We start from the raw sequence: 14,588 nt of genomic DNA on the forward strand, positions 1-14,588 counted from the left end.
TGGAATGAGAACATAATAACCCTCTGAGCTACTGATACCTGGCACTAGGACAACATGACCGATCTGGATCATGTGATCCATTGTGATCGCTAGATTCCAAGACAAGTGCGTTAGCGGCTCTGTGCTGCATGAACGATGTATGTTATATCCCCACTGATCTTGCCTCTTGCATACCACTTGGCTTTCCTCTTGTCCTACAAACTGAATCACAGAAGCCCTTTTCCCAAACCCCATCTCATTCGCCAATAGAATAGGGGTCAATTGCAGTTCTGCATTACAAATTGATATTAAAAGTCATGACCAGTTTCCTCCAAAACTGACAATTCTGGCTTAACACTGTACTCAACAAAAGCCTAGTCAAATCAAAATGCATTGCAAGGCAGTGGTCTTTCATGCGTCACTCCTTACAATTAGATTCCTAATGCAGTGATGCTCTTTATGTCCATATAAATAAATATTTTCTTATTTCTAAATGAGTCTTTTATTCTTATTAAGTGGCAAAATGAACTACAGTTAACAGATTGACTACTCACCATGCAAATAAGAAAAGTTTAAGTGGATTCAGACCACATTCTGATGGTAGACCCTGCCTTTTTTCTAGGGTCTGAGTTACTAAAAGGTATTATTTAGCTAGTGGCCCAAAAGAGTGTGCCGTAAGCTGCAACATCTGGCACATGATTTTAGACTGACACCAAATGGTGTTATAGGTTAGCTTTCCCGGCCGGTCTTCAAAAGTAAAAGCTACAATAACTAGTAGTTACACTAACAATTGGGATGTAACTCAAGAGTGTATTGTGAGTGCCAGATGTGAAAAGCATGGATAAAACACACAACAGGCATCCAGGATAGGCATCATTGTCTATCTATATCTATCCTGTTGTGTGTTTGTGTGTTTTGTGGTGTGCTCTCTTTGGTCTCTATTCCCTACTCTTGAATCTTATCCCTGCATGCCTGAGAATGGTAATAATATTGTCTTGCTTCTGCATGCCTTGTGACCTTGTGGGAACTCTGAAATGTTGCCCTGGGCCTCTCATTGGGGGTCCTTCACCTTTCCTTATCATGGCCTTCTCTTGCTCTTTCTCCCTCCACCCGCTCCCGGTCTAGGTCCCAGCACCACCTGCCAAGACGATTCATGTGCCAACCAAGGTGTATGCATGCAGCAGTGGGAAGGTTTCACCTGCGACTGCTCCATGACCTCGTACTCGGGCAAGCAGTGCAATGACCGTAAGTACCTGCCAGAATGGCTTGACTTATGTTGTGATATTGATGGAATTTTGGGCATTGAGGCATCAAATGAGCTGTTTGGTCTAGTGACATGTCAACATTCTAAGAGCAACATGGTACCCTGAGTTCTAGCTTACTCCAACCTCTGTGGTGACATGTTTTTAGTCTGGGTTTCCTTTCATAAACTAGGTACTTTAGCCTAAGCTTTTCAATTGAACTTGAGTTACAATATAACGTCAAGAGTAAAGTAGTTTGTAATATGTAAATCAAGACTGGGAAATGAGTTTCCCTCTAATGAAAGTAGGCTGTTTGCATAGCTGGAAAAGCATCTCTTGCCATGGTGGTGATCTGGAGCTAGTCTTAATCTCTAAGACATATTTTGTGACATATAGTACATTTGTTCCAATTTAGCTATTGATACACAAGCTCCAGATTGCTTAGTTTTTTTTAAGTCACACAAAGGGTAATTTAACAGCTAGGGATGTCATCCTCCAAGCTTTCTTCTTATTCACCTCTTGACAGATTTAATCTGAATAATAACCATGCAAACTTCTTGATTTGAACATCTGACTTGCGGCCACCAATCCACAGCAAACACAATAAAACTACTTGCCAGAACAAAGGATTATGATGAAGAGAATTATTGCCTTAAAAGTTCACAGGCTACAAGAATGTAAAACATCTTTAGTGCTAAGAAGCTTATTGTGATTCCCTGCGCGTATTTTGTTAGGTTTAACATTTTTTGACAGTGCTGAATTAATCTTCATAGACATACCTTTACTAAATAAGGCGAGATATTTGGTTAATTTTTGACAGCGAGCCCTAAATACAGGGGAACCCATGTTTGTCTAAGTTGTCCAGAGAAATCTCAAATTTGCAGGATGCTCGTGAGAGAAATTGACCTACAATGAATCTAATCATAAATTATTTACATAGCCAGAAGTTAATCATAGAATGTGGCTTGGCTCTGAACATCTGAGTAAATGGTGTACAGCCAAGTCCCAGACCAGTAGAAACATTCCTTCAAATTAGGTCTTGTATTATATGTTCTTCTTTATCGAATCCGCACATGCCACATTATGCTGTAAGAGAGAAAGTTATTTAAAAAAATTGCATAATATTTATTTGGAATATCAGCCTAGGGATGCTACCATGATCACAACACGTGTGCCTAATTTATTTGTGTGCAACGAGATTCCCTACTGCCTCAAGAGTCTGGCTAAGCTCTTAAATTATGTATAGTATGTTGACAAAGTATTATTGAGCATACTATTTTTTCTGTGATAAACGCATTCTAAAGTACCTGTTTTAAAGAAATAGATTTGCTGAATTGGAAGAGCAGTGGGTTAGAATTTGAGCACATTGACAGGTTTAAGAGGTGGCTTGGGGATTACTGAAGTCGAACCAGCACATTGAGGATACAGCAGGTTAGGATATCATCAATAGTGTAGTTCAGATCATTGATTAGGTTTACAATTAGTTACTCCCCACATTTTGATCCAGAAATTGCCCTCCCTTTCATTCATGCATTTGATATCCCTTCTTTATCTGGCAGAGAGCGCAGCCCAGACACTTTTATGTCACTACAGTACTCTTCAGTTTCTCACTTTCAAATGTTCACTCAAGATGCAGTGAGGTCATGTAATTGTATTACTTCCAGAATGCAATGGTTTGTTCATTTAAACTCTGTGACTGGATAGCAGAATAGTTTGTTCTTCAGCAGCAGATGCTGTTGGTTTATCGACTATTGTCACAATGATAATTTCTGTCAAATTTCACTACTGTTCCACAAGAATTCAGTAATTAAATTCTGAATTTAAGAAGGAGTTTCAGACTGTCTAATTTCCCCACCTAAATAGTTGTGTCAAAACATGGTTAAACCACTGTTCTCAATACCATATCTGGGATAAACCACATCGGAGCTCTCAAATTTGCCAGTTACACTTGTGTTGTTCAACTAGTCCATGTGTTTCTGCTTTGTATTCTTGGATTTGTGGCCCTATTAATCACATTAGAAGATCAGGACCGTAACTTCAACAGTGCAAATTAAAAACCTGGACTGGACGAGCTACTCATTCATGGATCTGGGAATCTTGAAAGCTCTGAAGGATACAAGCTGGGTACATTTGTGAAACAAACATATGTCAGGATTTTGGAGGCTGAATTCCTACAACTGCAAAAAAATATGTTTTAATTTTAAAGTGTTCTTTTAATGGAGGTTCATTGGTGTTGTAATAATGTGGAAAATCAGCTATCTGTAACCTAAACTAAGAAGCTCCATTAAAAAAAAAAAATCATGTCCCTTTAAGGTCTCACAAGTGATTCAAAAGTCCATCCTTTTACATTTCCAGCAAGTTTACACTCAAGTCACTTGAAGCACCACCACATCTGTTTCTTTCTGTATCATTACAGCATCGCCACTGCCCACCTTGCATACATGAACATATTAATATCCTAGTCTGTACTGTGGGGACAAATGAAATGATGTTGCAGAAAAACTGAAATCAATATTTATATTTAAAATACACTTTTCCATTTGATCCATTCGCCATTATTTGTCTTCATCTTGGTTCTGGCCTTTGTTAAACAATCACACGACCCTGTCTTAATGTAAAATCAAACAACTGCCATTTTGTGATAATTTTTGCTGAAAAATACACCTCACAGAATATCACTATTCATGAACTTTGGCATTGGAAAGTCAGACTATTTAGAAATTTAGGGTCAGATGTACAAAGCATTTTTGTAGTCAAAAACTCTCAGATTTGGAGTTATGACCAAATACATTCTGTTTGCAATCAATCAAGTTTGTTGGGGAGTTGGTTAAAAAACGCAGCCCTGTTTCCTGTAAGGAAAATGGGCTGAATAAAAAAAACTTATGAAAAAGTGACTATAGTTATATTATTCTGCCGACCCCAGTAGGCCACTATCACTGTGATTGCCCCCAACTATAGTGAGTCGCAATTTGCAATCTACATCATCAATATTTTTGTTGCAAGTCAGATTGCCACCCCTTATGATTCGTAATTTTGTGAACCAACCTATTTCTACATAGGTCGGTTCGCAAAATTCCTTACTGGTCAGTTCCTCATTGATTGGTACATATGTTCCCTATTACCTGGTGAAAACAAAATGAGTTTCTTAGAAAAGTAAATGACCTCCACTATTTGCTCAATGCATGTGATCTATATTCAAAATATTTGTGTTTGTGCTATTGGCATAGTTATTATTTGCTTGTTTAAAAATGTCAACTCCCACGGTAAGTGATATGTAAAGTAAATGACACAGTTCAAGACTTCGTGGGACCAAGCAGGAACGGCTACAGGTAAGTCACATTTTTGCCTTTATTAAATAAATGTCTAGAAGATGTTGCTAGGTGTGGTGTGCTGTTTTAATTCTTATTCATTCAATTACAAATAAAATTGTGGCATGTGGCAAGGACACAGAATACTTTTCTAATGTATGTTCGGTAAAGAATGCATTTTCAATGTGCAGTTATCCATCATGTAAATGGATTGTCCTCCACACAACTCACAGCAGATAAAGACACTAATGTATGTGCTTACCCATTTGTGGATGTTACTTGGTATATTTTTAGAACAATCAACACTCATTTTATTGGCTTTTTGGTCCGTATCGAACACTCATCACGAAAGCATATTTTATTGTGATTCAAACTTTCTATGCGCTTGCAATTTGTTATTATTTTATTATTAAAATGTTCTGTTGACTGCATTTGTAGAATAACAGTGGGAAGCAGATAATTCACAGTCAGACAAAATTTCTCTCTCTTTCTCAATCTCATGCTCCCTCTTTTTCTCTCACTTTCTGCTTTCTTATGTCTCTTATTTTCGTTCATTCTCTCTTTGTAGCGTTTCCTCTCTTCCTCTTCACTATGTATCTCGCTCCCCTTCATTTTATTTTCTTTCTAGTCCCTCTCTCTCTATTTGCATACTGAATATGTGTACAGATTGAGAGAAACACAAGGGTAAAGAGAGAGGGGAGTGGACAGAAAGAAAACTGAAGGGATGGTGTGTATATGTGTAGACATCACCTACTCTCTCTGTTTCTTATCTCATTCACTCTTTCCCATGATTGTTAAATCAACTTGCACACAATGCCCAGTCTTTCGAGAAATTGTGCACTTATTGTCAATACCACTTTGTTCCCTTTTCTGGTATTTTACCAACGCGTCAAAGTAGGTTAATGCATTCAGAAAAGGCAAAAGGTCCCCTTGGGAGCCATTCCCCTTTGTGAATATAAAGTAGACGAACCAACTGTCAACTCTTGAACAAAGAAAGTAAACTTTTCTTTTTAAACGCATTCCTGTTTCTTTTACTGAAAGCAGGCTACATTTTAAAAATGTAAATGATTGAAAGGCAATCATAGATACAGTGGTCTGTTGGACCCAGAAGGCCACCATGCCTGTGATGGTATCCAATAGTAGTCAGTTGCAATTTTCGACCTACCTCATTAATATGTAGGTAGGATTTTAACCAACTGGAATTCGGATTTTTAAGAACCAGCATATTAGTAGATACAGTCTTTCACCATGATACCAGTAAGCTTCCAATTGGAGGCATGTGGAACAGGTGACTAGGAGCCCCTCTCATTTCCGTTAGAAGCATAGACGCAAACATCACCTTCATGACTGTTTTCCAGCAACACAGATCCTGAATTACAGGAGTCTGCTGTGCCCTTGCTTCCTACACTCCACCTTTGCCTGTTGATCCTGTGGCCTTAAGTACACATATGAAGAGACCGTGATAAGTGTTTTCAAGAATCTTTTTTCCAGGCCTTTCTGTTTTTTATTCCTCCTGTTCTCCTACAGACTTAAATTATCCCTTGGTGGCTACAAAGGATCTAGATTTTTCTTCAGATTTTGATGTGAATCCTAGTAGTGAGGCTAGAGAACATGATATTAGGAAGGAGGTTTCTTCAGGAAACCTTTGCATAAATATGGGGTCCCTGCTATTGCTCACCCTTCCACCTCTGAGAAGCACAGAGAGACAAGTCTTTTGCAAGACTGTCCATCGTGCCAGGGTCTCATGTTCATCAAAAAGCAAATTTTCCTGAGGGAATCAAAGGATCCTGAAAACCTTTTGTTTCTTTCCTCATGGACTAAAATGCAGCCCTTGGATGAACATGAGGAAGATTCCCTTCAAGCTGGTTCTCTTATCCTCAGCGAGCCCTCCTTCATTCCCTTTGAATTATAAATTCACCTTAAAACATGCTCATTCAACAGTTACCTTTGTCCCTAGAGCCCAAACATATGCTACCTACGCTGTTCAATCCCATTTTAACACGTTTTTTAATTACATTTTCTTTAATGCAATAGCCATCAACCTTTTATTTTGCTCTGCTGATTGTTTGCATCCATTTCTTCTATGTCAATTTCTTTGCTCTTATCATTTGGATTTTACATATCTCAACATATCATTTTCATTTACTACACCTTCAAGAGCAGGAGGGGTTGCTAATATAAGAATACAAAAGTAATTACAAAGAATGAGGAAAGTGTTCCATCTTGTCTATTCGTTACCCTGAGTTAGACCAGATTACTTGAGGGTGCTACCAAGACTTTTCGGGGAAGCATGTTAAATCAAACAATGTGGGGCAGTCAATATGGTGTGTGACTTGATACTTGTTGTCTTGCAGTTGGTGGGGATTAACTTTGTCCTTGGTTGATAAACATTGCTTGGTGCCTGATAAGTGTTAGGCTAGTTCTCCTGAACGTCATAGAGGTCTATCTTCATTTTTAGTATTTATTTTTAAGAAATTCTCCAAAGGGTCATCAGTTATCAAGCGACGGGGTCTTCTCTGTCTTTTATGGGATATTTTCATACCTTGATTTCAGCTCTTGAGGATGGGTCTGGCTGTTCGGCCATTCTTCAGATCACTAAGGGCCTGATTTAGATTTCAGCGTATGGGTTACTCCGTCATAACGGTGACAGATATCCTGCCTGCCAAAACAACAATCCCATAATATCCTATAGAAATTATATTATGGCAGACGGGATATCCATCACCGTTGTGACGGAGTAACCCATCCACTGAAATGTGAATCAGGCCCTAAGATTCAGCTTAGGTTCCTTTCAGACATCACTTTCGGTACCCTTAAAACAACTTTATTGGAGTTTGTTTAGTGTTTGTTGCACACAGAAAACATTGGTGAAGTACTTGGAAGAGTGATCCAAATCAGACAAATATTTTAGTTGAGTTTCCCCTTTAGGGACATTTTATTTGGGCCATATTTTGTGCAATCAGTAAAGCAGGTTCCTAAAGACAGGATGCTGGCTGTCCCTTTCCACCCTGGACCTCCTGCTAATTCTTGGTGATACCTTTTCCCCCAAGTAGCCTCTGTTTAGTCCACTCTTGTTCAGGGCTCATTCTTTCTTGGACAAAGACCGGAGGAGGGGTGGTTTCACTAAACCAAAGCTTCACAATCCTCCTGGTATCTCAGTGCTCCTGCATAAGGGAGGGCACTGCCATGTAGACTCTCAATTCTAAAGAAGAAGTAGCATGTTTGGGGTTTGGGTCTTGGTCATTATTGAAAGGGGCTTGCCATAGAATTTAAGATGGAAATGTCTCCTCTTCAGTTTTATCTCAATCCCCTTCCTCAGGATCTCCTGAAGTGATTGGCCAGTGCTTGGGAGTTCTGGACTTGTTCCTTTTAACCCCTTCGACGCTCTTGACGAGCTCAGCTCGTCATGAGTTACGCCTCGTACACTCATGACGAGCTGAGCTCGACATGAACCGCGTTTTTTTTTAAAACTCAGCACACCGCGGGAATCTGCACTGCAAGCATGTGGTTAAGGAGACATCCCAGCAATTTCTGCCTTGGAGCAGGGTCTGGATGTATGTTTCATACTGTACTTGGTTCTCAAGGAAGCTTTCGACGTATCATCAATCTAAAGGAGGTGAACACTTTTGTCAGAACTGTTTGCAATGGTTGGACCCTTTACAAGACATTGTTGAAACGATTGTTTCAGGAGACTTCATGCTCTCAGCAGGCAGGCTCAAGGAGTACCAGAAAAATGAAATACCGCCCATTTGACCATGTCCTAAGTAGCTCTGAACAAGCCAGTGAGGAAGGGGAACCCCATCACTGGTTTGGTGAGATTCTTATCCCTATTGTAACTTTGAAATTATTGATTTTCCTTCCTTTCTTTTCTCCATCCTTCTTTCATTACTTTGTCTTTCCTTTTTTATCCTTCTTTCTCCTTGTTTCAGCTAGCTCTCCTTTCTTTATGTGCTTAATTTTCATCATCCATCTTGCTGTCTTTTCCAACCAGCCATACATCCTCTTACTCCGTCATTCATTTTATCCACTCTTTCTTCTTACTATCCTTCTGTCTTTTCCTTTCCTGCCCTTTTCATCCATCCATCTTTCTCTCCATCCTTTCATCTTTTTCTCCGTCCATCCATCAATCATACATCTTTCCATTTATCCATCTTGTCACCCTCCTCTATTTTGATCCAGCTTTATCCATCTCTCCATCTCTCCATGTGTGTTCATACTTCCATTCTTTCTTACCATCCTTCTCACCATCTCTCCATCCCTTTCTTCCTTCCACTGAAAGAGGTCGTATTGATGTGTCTCTTGGACACCGGAGTCCCAGATCAACTGAGCCATAAACAACAAGATAAATCTTTCATGTTAGAAAGAACTGCCAAGTGGCCCCACCCCTGTTTACACTACAAAAGTGGGAGTTATTGATGGCCCTGGACGTTCTAGATGCTTACTTCCACATTAATATCATTGAGCAACCTTAGCATTTTCTTCATTTTGCTGTCAGGGAAGGCCACTTACAGTTCTGCGCGCTCCCCTTTGGGCTCAAATCTACTTGTCAAAGTTCCACCTCAGTTGATGGTTTGCCTTTTGAGAGTCTAGGCTTTTGAGAGGTTAGGTCTTTAGAATGTGGTTGTTTTTATTTGCATTCCTCTTGTAATTCAACACTAACATAGATATTCCTAGGCTTCCTTTGTCTGCTGGTATTGAGCTTGGGATTAAGATACCTTTGCGTGTGATCCCCTGTATTTCTTTGATTTTCTCAAAGATGCATTTCATTTAGACCTTTCGGTTTCTATGCTATGGTTTCTCTTTTTGTTACCTTTTTGGCTAGAAAACCAACTATAAAGCCTGCTGTTTCAACTTTTAGTCAATTACTTCTCCTGTCCATTGCTATGCCATATGATTTTGTCTGAGTTGTACTTCCAGCTCTAGCTTTGGAATGTTCTACTTGAGGTCCCTCTGTGGCTGTTGCCTACGGAATTACCATACCTGATGTCTGTTGACCTTCTCCTAACACTTTGGTTCAGCACTGTAGTCTTTAGGTGTTGAGTAATGGTGCTGCTTTTGGCTGAGAGGTTCTCAGTTCTATGAATGAGTAATGTGCTGCAGCATTCATTGATTTCTTTTTCTTTTGAATAATATTCCCATTGGGTTCCATCTATGTCTGCATTTTTCAAATGTATACATGAGGTATACTTTATTATTGCTGGTTAATATTGCTTGTTATGTCAATCATTATTTTAAGGACAAGAAAGAGGGAGGAAGTGGTAATGCTCATTTACCTTTCCATATTCTTCATTACACCGAGTCATGCTCTTTCTAACCCAAGTCCTATTTCCTACATTTCCCTCCTGGTACAGGCAAGCATTGATATTTACTCGCTTGTTATTTACAGGACATTGCCTAGAAGGCCGACTGTCTTGTACCTCCATGTACCTCCATGGAATAGGAGGATTAAAAAAAGGATGTTAAAAAAAAATTAAGGTTTAAAAGTACCTTTTTTCCAAAGATGGATCACCTGTTCATTAGGACTAGGGGGAGGAAGAGCAGAACCTTGTGAAATGAAGTTTACTGGTAAGTAATATGACCATTCTGCCCTGGAAACAGTCAGGAATACTCCATTAACTTTTGCAGGAGCAATTCTTGACTCAAACAGAGGCCGCATGTTGCAAGAGGCATTCTACATTTAATTTTCTAGGCTGACATTTTCACAGCTCCTCACAGAATTCACCATAAACGCCTGAAAAGTAGCGCTGGTTAGTACTGCGGGCCATATTTACTGTATATTCTTGCTGCGGTGCATGCTGGATAAATCAAATGCTAATGGGGGAAGGGTTAGCGGTTGAAGACGGCTGCGGATTCTGTGGGCCACTTAATGCGCTAATTACGAGCTGTCTCTGGAAAGATGGCCGCCGACTGATCTCCAGTGGAGGGGAGCCGAACACAAAGACACATCTCCATAACATTATACGCTCCCTACACAGCAGCTGATATTAAAAGGCTGAGCTGCCAAACAAGGGGATTAGTCAAATCTGCTAATTACACTGATTTGTATAATGAGCCCCAGGGGCAGGCGGAGGCGTTTGACTTCTAGCTACATAGTACCTGGATGTAGGCGCTCAATCATCGAGCTGGCAAAGGCGTGAGGCCAGTTTTGATGCTCTGTCGTTAATTCCCTTCGCTGATTGGGCTATACTGTACAGAAATCCCTCGCTGGAAATTTATTTTGTGTTGCTATTTGGCAAACAGTGTGAACCACGATGTGACAAAAGGCATGCTTAGATTTCTGTGGCAGTGATCTTGCATATAACACAAACCTTCGCCGCCGAGAACATTACAGGAGGAATTGCTGTCAGAGGTCCACACAGCAAAGTAATCCAGAACTCTAGCTTTACACATAGGACTCTGGATCAACTTCAGTCTGGTAGTGTTCGAATTAGCATGTAGAAGCAGTGGGGGAGAGGGTTGAGAAGAGATGGGAACAGACAGATACATCACATTGCATAAAGTTACTCTGAATTCCTTTTAGGTATAAGGCCCTCATTCATTTAATAAAGTTTGCACAGGAGCTAGCAAGAGATACCGCATTCAGCACTGGACGTGCTGGCATTTAAAATGGTTAGTAAATTGACACTATCTTTTATGTTGCAAAATGCTGCCACCTACATTGTTCTTTAATTAGTGAGAGCCCAAATATCAATCATAAATTTGGAGTAGTAATTAATGCCTGACTGCCTGACTTGTTAATAGCTCTGCTCAGCTATGAAGACCATTTCACATTTCTCATCAATTCCTAAAAGCTCAATGCACTTGTGGGGACTTTTGCACATGCCTTCTCCAAGTAAGGTCAAAACGAAAGCCAAAACTCTATAGAGTCAGAACATATATATATCTAGAAATATTTATATATATGATTGGTTTCCAATGACGCCAATCTGGCAGTCAGGAGATGCAGATTTTGAGAAGTCATACACCCAATTAGCAATTTTGAAAATGTATGCAAAATGCTTTCCTTTGTAACTTAGAAGCATGTTTACGAGATCCATCCACTACATCATAAAATGATGTGCATTGTATCGTGCATATTCTGATGCTGTAAGCATTCAAATGGTTTGCAGTCAGGCCCTTTGTATTCCAAGCTCCTGTTAAAAAAAGTAGATATCTGAAATATAGCAAAGTGGCAGCCACTCAGCCTTTATGAAGTCAGGATGTGGTCAGGACCTGCAACCGCGCACCATCATATGACACTTACAAATAGATGTCCGGGATCATGGAAACGTAATCCTAGGATGGTCCGCCAAGGTTCCTTGCTCCTCCTGGGTCATATCACATTAAGACCCCGATCAATAGGCCGCATATACTTGTGCTTATGAAATGTCAAATGCGTGTGCACTTGTGGCCTCCTGAAACCCAGGAGGGAGCTTGCACCATCTGATCACAAGATTTATCTCATTAATCTGTTTCCCTTAAAAGCATCGTTTTGTTACATTTGTTCATTCAGTAACCAATGTGTCTGTTCTGTTGTTCTTGCGGCATATCCAAATCCAGACGCCTTCGTATGTTGTTCTGAGTGTGCAATCCTGTTAACATTGAGTTTGTCAGAGAAATTGCAAAAATGCTGCAGTTTCCTTATAAAGCCAGAGAATTAGGACTTAACAGATGCCTTCTGGGTTACCTCACGGGGATGCTTTCATCCTAAAACAGATGGTTTCCAATAGTAGCACCCCACTGCAGACCACCTTCCATGAGTATTTTTCCATTTACCATTCATCATATTAACTCGACTCTCCCAGTGAGGCAAGTTTATTTCTGAAAAAAATCTTTACTAATGAGCACTGTTCACTTCCTCTCTATTACAGTGATAAAGCCCACTAAATACCAAGTGAAATGTGGCACATTCTCCTTTCCCTTGTTCATGTCTTCCCTATGTGCTCATATATTTGCATACTTAAATACATTATCTATTCACTGAACCTTTAGTGTTTTCTAACTCTATCTCACTTTTTGAGCCATTATTGTCTCCATGCAATGTCCACTGTTTTCATCAACAGTTTGGTAAAGGAACTTATGATAATTATTGTTTTTTAACCTTAAAGTTAAACCTAAACTCCTCATGGTCAGGGCAGTTTGTGGAGTTGTTCCTCTTGAGGATGCTGGGGTGCAGAAATGGGGGCTTCAAGGGTCTTTAGTTCCCCTGCAGCACCACATAAATACAGAGGGGCAGATGTACCATTTTTTCCTGCAACACAACACAACAAGGCCACTAGCTGCACTGCATTGTGTTAAAGAGAGAGAGCCTAAACGCTCCATATTTACAAAGATATGGAGCATTTCTGCTCGCTACTTGAGTGTACTGCCAGCGCCAGGGCAGGCACCCTTGCCTCGAAGTGCAAGAGTGTCTGTGTTATGGGCAAGATTATTTTTGTACAGGAAGGGACATCTTCCAGCATGAAAACAATCATTAGAGACATGTTCCTCTGTATATGAGTGCTGCAGAATGGAAAAAGGAAGTAACAAGGAAATATAAAGATATTTCTCCTCGTTATGTCTCTGTCGGGTAGGCACACCATTTTGGCACAAACCCAAGTCGTTGTAGGTGGATGCATGGAGACGCCAATGCTTCACCCATGTAACGCCTACCCAACACAAAGTAACGCACATAGCTCTGCCTTACTAAACCACGCAAAGCCACACAAAGAGGCTTCATGCGGATTAGTAAATCCCAGTTAAGGACTTGCATTGCCTTGTGATGACTTGTTTCACGCAAGATCAGCATGAGTAAATGTGCCCACAACAGTACTGAGGCTTAGCCAACGATCCCCAAGGAAATTTGCCTGCTTTGTCCTTTCTGATCATTTACTACCTTTCAACAATCAGATTCTATCTGGTCTCCAGCTTGGTTTTGTATCTTTCAGAATGGTTCTTACACTATTTCGGCAAATGTTTATTCTTTGACAAAAAATGTACTTTCCTCCCCCTTTTGTATTTCTGTGTGACTTTCATGCAGCCTATGCCTGTTCTGTCTCTATCTTCCTGGACCTATGACCTCCAGGATTGGGCAGAATTAGTCTGCGAAGACCTTGTTGATGATGTGTGCATTGCTAAGACAATCTCTGCCTGGCATCACTGAGCCGTTTTACAACCCTTGTGCAGAGTGTACCAGCATGTCATACAATCTGAGCCCTTTTTTGGGCATTCTGGCCCTCTGATTGTAGAGAGAATTCCAAGTTGAATGGTAAAATAAAAAATCAAAGCTCAAACGTACAACTAACCAAACGCCTAAAAAAAAAAAAAATCAATTGTAATCAAAATGTGTTTCATTCGTTAACCCCTTTGCCGCGGGGGTAATTCCCCCACGATACTGGGGAGGGGGGCCGCGGTGCTCGTGATGAGCCCAGCTCATCATGAATCACAGTGGAGCTGTGCTCATGACGAGCTGGGCTCGTCCCAACCCCGCCCACTGATTAATCCTCCCGCACAGGCTGGGAATTAATCGCGTGTGGGCAGGCCGCGGCCGTTAACTCGTCATGAGCACAGCTCCACTGTGACTCAAGACGGGGTAAAGTATTGTGGCTGCTGAAAGGACAGTTACATAGATGTTGCAATCTCTTCTACTAGAGACCGTTCCTTATATTGGGAATCTTAGGGGCATCACGGCACAATGAAGCATGAGTGTCGACATGTCAAGGGGGCTGGCTAACAAACGTCATATGCTTGGAAATAGCGATGCAGTGTTGTAGTGAACACGTATCTGCAATTGTAATACTATGTTCAGGGCCACTGGAATTATGTGGCAGGGGAGGGCCAAATTAGTTGTCAGGTTTGACTTATTTATGCAGCTAGAAAAGCCACATTATGCGGTGTGATGCACATTTTTTAACAGAATTACTGTATTATTTTGGCTTTTTTACATATGAACACTGAGGGGGAAAAGTTCCACCTCATTAGTAACCATTTCATGTTCAAATACAGCAAATGGCAATTGGAAGGTGACCAGCTAACTTTTGCGAAGGGGCTTCCACTGCAGGCAAAATGTGTTCCTCTGTTTTTAATAACTTATGATCCGTTT

At 40.5% G+C, this 14,588-nt stretch overlaps 1 protein-coding gene across 11 annotated transcripts in view; it reads left to right on the plus strand.

The window, feature by feature from the left end:
• The window catches only part of NRXN3 (neurexin 3), a 2,205,897-nt gene that overhangs the window by 1,149,937 nt on the left and 1,041,372 nt on the right, over window positions 1-14,588 (plus strand). For all 11 annotated transcript variants that reach the window (XM_078659992.1, XM_078659991.1, XM_078659982.1 and 8 more), the window contains one exon: window positions 1,105-1,224. In XM_078659992.1, the coding sequence (XP_078516118.1) occupies window positions 1,105-1,224 (120 nt within the window). The remainder of the gene's footprint in view (window positions 1-1,104; window positions 1,225-14,588) is intronic.

Source organism: Lissotriton helveticus, chromosome 9, assembly GCF_964261635.1.
Source record: "Lissotriton helveticus chromosome 9, aLisHel1.1, whole genome shotgun sequence".
Taxonomy (NCBI): domain Eukaryota; kingdom Metazoa; phylum Chordata; class Amphibia; order Caudata; family Salamandridae; genus Lissotriton; species Lissotriton helveticus.